Below are 6,940 nucleotides of genomic sequence, written 5' to 3'. Positions count from 1 at the left end.
TATTAATTAATAATTTAATTATTTAATTATTTAATTTAATTAATTTAATTTAATTTAATTTATTTTTAATTTTTAATTAAGAATTTAATTTTAAGAATTTCAATTTCTGTTGCTCCAGTTAACAAGATAATTTTCTTATTTATTATTCTTTATTTTTTCATTAAAAAATTAATTATTTTATAGCGGAATGATTAGGTACCGCAAAAATAGTTATTTTTCCCATTTTTAAGGCAAATTTTCCAATCTTTTTGGCGGACAAGTATATTATTGTGTTATATATTTCAATTATTAGAAAAAAAAGTCAAAACCAGATTGCTGATTATCACCAACCATGTTGTCGTTAAGTCGACATATTCGGGGCGTCGGACTGCAAAAACTTCTCAAGAATTTTGTTGGACAATAAGATACTTACTTTCATTTCAAATCTTATTACCAAACGCTCCCAGAAAAATCAGCTTGCTGGTTGTCACCAACCATAATGTCATCAAATCGACATATTTGGGATGAGGGACAAACTCAAAATACCAACATTTTTGTCGGACAAATTTTTTGGGGGGTTTAAAAAAATATATATCTTTCATTTAAACTTAAAAAAAGTGCTGGTCATAACATTCCATGATTATGCCAGATTGACATGTTTTCCTGAAAATCACGGGAAAACTTAACCACTGTTGAATTTTCCTCATAGTCAAATCTTGAGAGACTTGTCAAACTTAAGCTGCATGCAAAGTTACAGCTTGCTGGTAATCATTTTTTTCTTTGTACATGGGCCTTTGGACTATTAGTACGGAGACGTGACAAAACAACTGTCAAATTTTTAATTTGGGCATCAGCTCTGCTTTGTTTTAACTGCGGTAGTCAAACTACAGTGTAAATCTAATACCCAACAAACGTCCAGTATTTTTTTTCATTTTAATACACATAAAGTATTGGAATGATTGCCTGTGATAGATTGAGACTATGAAGACATCTCTTTTTGATACATTTAACAAATAATGAATTCACGTCCACAACAACTGTCTTTGTTAATATTAGGACACCCTCGTGACGTAATGGCAATCTTAAAACAGTTCTGGTGTAGGTTATTATTTGAACAATTTTTGGGCTAATTAGATTAGTAAAACGGTTCAAGATGTGATTCATTGAACCTGATTCATCTCTCTGAACCGATTCACTGAATTGTCTCAATTGAACGATAATTGGAAAACCAAACAAACTGATGATGAATTGTGTCATTTATTTTTTGGGTTTTTGTATCTTGGATCTCAGTGTTGCCTTTCTTGATTTTTGATTCTCATATTATTGCATCACAATGATTACAAAATTTACTGTTTGGATACTATCATGTTCTGTTTTTGGATAATCATTCATATGAGGTAGCTAGAGCAGTGAGTAATTACTTATTTGTAATAAATATATATTGTTCTGATAATGCTAAGTACTTATTTATTTAAAGCACTGAAATTTCTAAACCTTTATAAGTCTATTAAGCAATGAAAGATATAATTTTACTAAATGAATTAATCACTGATTATGGCTCTGATTCGGAGCCGATAGACGACATACAGAGACGAGAGCCAATGAAACAGTTCACAGTTCTGTGCGATTCAGTTTATTTTGTTCATATGTGAGATCTTGTTCTTTCGAATGGGTCATTCGCAAACGACAGCTCTAGTGAGGATCCAGAGGGCATTGCAATCAACATCCTTAGATCTGACAAATCAGGCATTTATCATTATTATTTATTACATTTATACTTTTATTACCCTATTATAACAATTTAAGTAAAAAAATTGCCTCTGTTTGAAGTATGACTTCTTAGATCTAATGGTGTTACCCCTGGCCGCAGACGGCCTAACTTCTTCTAGAACTGTGGGCAATGTCAACAATTAGATGTACCCTCTTGTCTTGTTTATCTAATAAATGTATGTATATTACCTTTGTATAAAATAGGTTACCATAACTAAAGAATTTAGTGACAATATCATTCTACAGAAGAACTGGATGGATACACATGTATACCACAATATTTTCCTCAGACAAAAAACATCAATCAATTGATTGCATATGTATTTTTCTTTTGTGTAGATTCAATTTCTGAAGAGATGTAGCTTTTATTCTTCTTTTGACATTTTATAATTATTAATGTATGCTTATTTACCTTTTTATAAAATATGGAATACCTTCATGGAAAGAATTTAATCCTAGTTTGTTTATTTTAATAAAGACATATTTACAATTGTTTGTCTGAATTATAAAAAATGCTTTGAGAAAATGTCTTTAACTTTAAGGTCAGAACCAGGCTTGTTTTTTGAAAGATGTTTTTTTCCAATGTTTTAGGAATAGTTAGGACTCAATAAATTAGTGTCATCTATTGTCACCATCCCTGAAATATTATGAAGGTTTTCTATTTCCGATTTCAGAATCTGATAATAACCTTCATAAATGTTGTTCTTCATTACATGTATATTTTTGAAAAAGGATTTTTTTTGTGATTATATAGATTGTTGTTTGGAAAACGTAACATTTTGGAAATCGCTTCAAAAGGTAACAGTAATAATATAAATCGTATTTAATTTAATCTGTTTTAATTATTTTGATTAAAAATTGTGCTTCTACTTGTTTACATCTTTCACCATTATTACTCCAAAAAGGTGTCAATTTATTGAAAGAAATATAATGAATTTGTAGATTATCACTAACATCTATATGTGATTCACTCATGTTAAATTACTGTGAACATAATTGAAATAGTATTAAGTTTATTGTAATTAATTGATTGATATTTTTAATGGGGAACTGTGGTACATATATATACCACCAACCTTATCGAAAGATTTTCAGTTAACTATAGATCAGCTGGTTTCTACCGAGGCTATCCTATATTGACACATCCACAACTCATGATCTTATATTAATATGTACATCTGCCATTTCAAATTTCGACCTTAAATTGCAACAATCCATCTCGATTACAACCAGAGTCCATTCATCTGGCTACAAAATCTCGTGGATATCTCCAGATGATAAATATTCACTATATTAATTAATTCATAGCTATATAAAGACAATTCTGTTTCTTTAAAAAAATGCATTTGTTATATACAGAACATTTACATTTTCCATCCTAGCAACCTCTCCATGTAACTTGATATGATACATATAAATATAATTCTACGAAAGAACTCAGTGGATTCACCTGTGCACTACAGTGGTTTATTAATTAAGGTACTTGCTTTTCCTGTTTTTGAAGTATCGCTAAATGTGTTTTTTGTGCATTTTTATTAAATTAGATCATATGATGACGGTACAATTCTGTTTTTAGAATGTGAATGATGATTTGGTGAATTTATTGATACAAATGCGCTATAAGAAACCTGTAGGTGTGGAAGATCTGGGACAAGAGGATGGCATTATGCCAATCATTGATTACGGTACGAGAGTGTTTGATGAGGACCTCATGGCCACAGTTGACCATGGGCTGTGCCTCAGCATGCATCAACCTTATGCGAGTCTTCTTGTTGCCGGAGTTAAAATGTAAGTACAAAATTCATTACATACTTTAAATTGTATAAAGTTTTTCATTCTTTTTTTATTGTACATTCTTGAAGTAACAGAATCCAGAAAAGATTTATAAATCTTCTTTTCTCATTGAATAAATAGTTTTTTCCATTTCAGTCAAGTTTAATCAGTACTTAGTAACTCATAAAGCGTCAACAATTTGCTTCACCACTTCACCTGTTTATCCTATTCTATTTTGTTCTTTAAAAATGTTTGTGTTTATCTGTATTAACATGTGCTATAAGTCCCCATGACTGTATTAAGTATCTGGATAATTGTCAATCCTATTCTTATGCTGCTTACTTCGACCTAATTTCAATTTACCCGTCATGAGTCTGTGCAACCCACCACTCCAGTATAGTGAAAATTATTGTTTTTGACAAATGAATACTACTTATTTGAATAATTTGATGGATAGATAGCGACTTGGAATATAAGTTACAGATGAATATTTTAATGACCCCAATACGGGTTCTGCCAATTTTTTAAACAGTTGTTCAGACTCGAAGTATTTCTGTATTACTTAAAGATACAACTTACAAAGCATTTCATACTGTCATTAATATCTTTAGTTACAAATACTATATACAGGGTGTATCACGAAGAGGGCCCAGTAGGATTATCCCAAAAAGTAGTCAAAATTGAAATATAAAAATTCGTATACAGGGGTTTATCAGAAAGATCTATTCAATGAAAATATTGTCAACTGTCTCGCACTGTAACATTTTGGCCTTATATGACCTTATATGAAAATAGTCTAGAATTTGCCGTAGTTTCAAGATGGTAACACACCTATAAATAAGTACTATAAGGAAGCTTGAAATTCAGTGTATATTATTTCGCTGAAGTGTAGACTATTTTGTCTTCCATAGTACATGTCGAATTTGAATTTGACGTCAAAAAAAAAGGATTTGCGGCGAATTTTACCGCATTACTTTATTCAAAAGAAATCTGCAGCTGAAGCACACAGAATTCTTGTTGAGAGTTACGGCGACCATGCTCTTTAGGAAACAACATGTAAAGATTGGTTTAGACGCTACAAAAACAATGATTTTGATTTTGAAGATAAAGAATGCCCTGGCACACCAAACAGTTTGAACACGAAGAATTTGAGGTATTACTTCATATTCAGATCTTAGCTGAACTGCAGAATTATTAGGAGTTGATCACACAACAGTTTTGAAATGTTTGAAAGCATTAAGAATGATTCAAAAGCAAGACCATTGGGTGCCGTACGAGTTGAAGCCGAGAGACGTCGAACGACATATTTGCACGTGTGAATAACTGCTTCAACGGCAGAAAAAGAACGGTTTTGTAAATGGCGATGAACAATGGATATGCTACAATAATCCTAAGCATAGAAAATTGTGGGGTATGCCCAACCGTGTGTGATCATTATCGGCAGAGTAGAATATCCATGGTTACAAGCTTCTGCTCTGTATTTTGTGGGATCAACTGGGTGTAGTTTATTACCAGCTGCTGAAATCAAATGAAACCATCACGGGAGATCGCTATCAACTACTATTGATGGGTTTGAGCTGAACATTGAAGGAAAAACGGCCTCTATACGAATAGGGACAGAATAAAGTGATTTTGCAACATAACAATGCTCGGCCACATGTTGCAATGCTCATGAAAATCTATTTGGAAATGCTTAAATGGGACCCCTCTCTCCATATTCAGCAGACATTGCTCCTTCCAATTAACAATTGTTCCGATTGATGGTACATGGCCTGGCGAAGAAGGCCATTCATATGAAGTCGCCAAAAAATCTCTTGGGTAAGCTTAAAAGACGTGTCGTTTTCCGAATATTGGATTAAATTGCTGCCAGAAAATTGGAAAAAGTAGTGGCTAGCGATTGACGATATTTTCAATGACATGTTTTTTACTAATTTTTATGAAAAAACAGCGAGAACTTATTCAACATCCCCTTATATTTTTTATGTGACATTTTGCAGTTGTTGAAAGCACTAAACGTATTTTTTAACTAATGATATTGTGAGAGATGCCTGCCAGCTAGACGCCTTGTTCAGAATTTAATTCTCCTGATGAATGATCTTAGCTATTTACTAGATAATACGGTGTAATTTAGTGCTGGATAGGACATGTAGCTCGCAGAATAGTTGTTTCCCACAATATCATTACTTAAAAAAGGTTATTTCGTCTAATGCGACATTAATCATGTTTTCATAGTACCTTCAGATTAGTAAATCGCTCGATGCTGTACAAAACAATGCAACATTTAAGATAATTTGTCATATTCTTTATAGTCTATATTTCACTTCACTCAAAAATACACGTAAGTATAAAAAATGTTCTTAAAAAAATATTTATTTTAGATGTTTGCAAAAAAAAATTGCATGTCAAATTGTTAATCTAGAATCTGAATATCAAAAACATTGGAAATAAATGTAATTTGTCGAATACCCAATGGTTTTAGGAATTATTTACAAATAGCAATTTGTGAACATATTTAACAGTTTTGGAATGAATAAAGAATAAATAAATATTTAAAGATGAAAACATCTATAAACGTAAGAGAAATGATTTAATTAGTCAATGAATTAATTGACTAATCTACAAAATCCGTTTGATAAAATTTAAACGGTACTTCTTACAAGACCCTTAAAATTAGGTTCAATAATTTTTTGAATTGGAATTGGATGTAAATTTTGTATAATATTCAATGTAAAGATATTTTTGGGAATAAATTTCCTCAATATTTTTCTAAATTCTCAATTTTGACCCCGAACATTTCTTAGTAATGGAATTCCAAATGTAAAGGCATTATATTTTTTTACTTTATAGTAATATTGTCATTTTTTAAAGGCACGAAGGGAGGACGTGGCCAACAACTCATCGGGGACGCCTGTGGATTGCTGCTGCTGCTAAAGCACCAGATGAAGATGAGGTTGATGCCCTGGAAAGTTTCTATAGAGAATACTATCAAGGTATGAAATCTCATTACTTGCAGAATTCTTCATTATCAAATCTTCTAAATAAGATTTTTTTTGTAAAACTTATTTATTTATTTATTTATAAAGGCTAGTGTTACTACATACACACAAAAGTGTTTACACACGTCCAAAAAAAAGAAAGTGGTAAATAACAATACACATAATGATAGCAATCAACTAACTGTTATACAAATATACATAAACAACATATAATTAAAATAAATATGATAAACGACATACTAAGATTAATGATAACATTAATATTCGAGCTACATTACTGTCAATAAAATCTTCAAAACTATAAAAGGCATTTTTTATTAAGTATTTTTTTATCCTTGATTTAAAATTATTTTCATTAAAATTTTGAATTTGGTGAGGTATTATGTTAAAAAATTTGATGGCCCAATAATTAGTACCGACCC

At 31.0% G+C, this 6,940-nt stretch overlaps 1 protein-coding gene across 1 annotated transcript in view; it reads left to right on the top strand.

The window, feature by feature from the left end:
- LOC108908452 (activating signal cointegrator 1) overlaps nt 1-6,940 on the top strand; it is a 15,931-nt gene that overhangs the window by 2,236 nt on the left and 6,755 nt on the right. The window contains exons 6-7 of the mRNA XM_018712491.1: nt 3,326-3,537; nt 6,391-6,512. Coding sequence (XP_018568007.1) covers nt 3,326-3,537; nt 6,391-6,512 — 334 coding nt within the window. The remainder of the gene's footprint in view (nt 1-3,325; nt 3,538-6,390; nt 6,513-6,940) is intronic.

This window comes from Anoplophora glabripennis, unplaced genomic scaffold (assembly GCF_000390285.2).
Source record: "Anoplophora glabripennis isolate ALB-LARVAE unplaced genomic scaffold, Agla_2.0 scaffold343, whole genome shotgun sequence".
Lineage (NCBI taxonomy): Eukaryota > Metazoa > Arthropoda > Insecta > Coleoptera > Cerambycidae > Anoplophora > Anoplophora glabripennis.
This window is presented reverse-complemented; position numbering and strand designations above follow the sequence as displayed.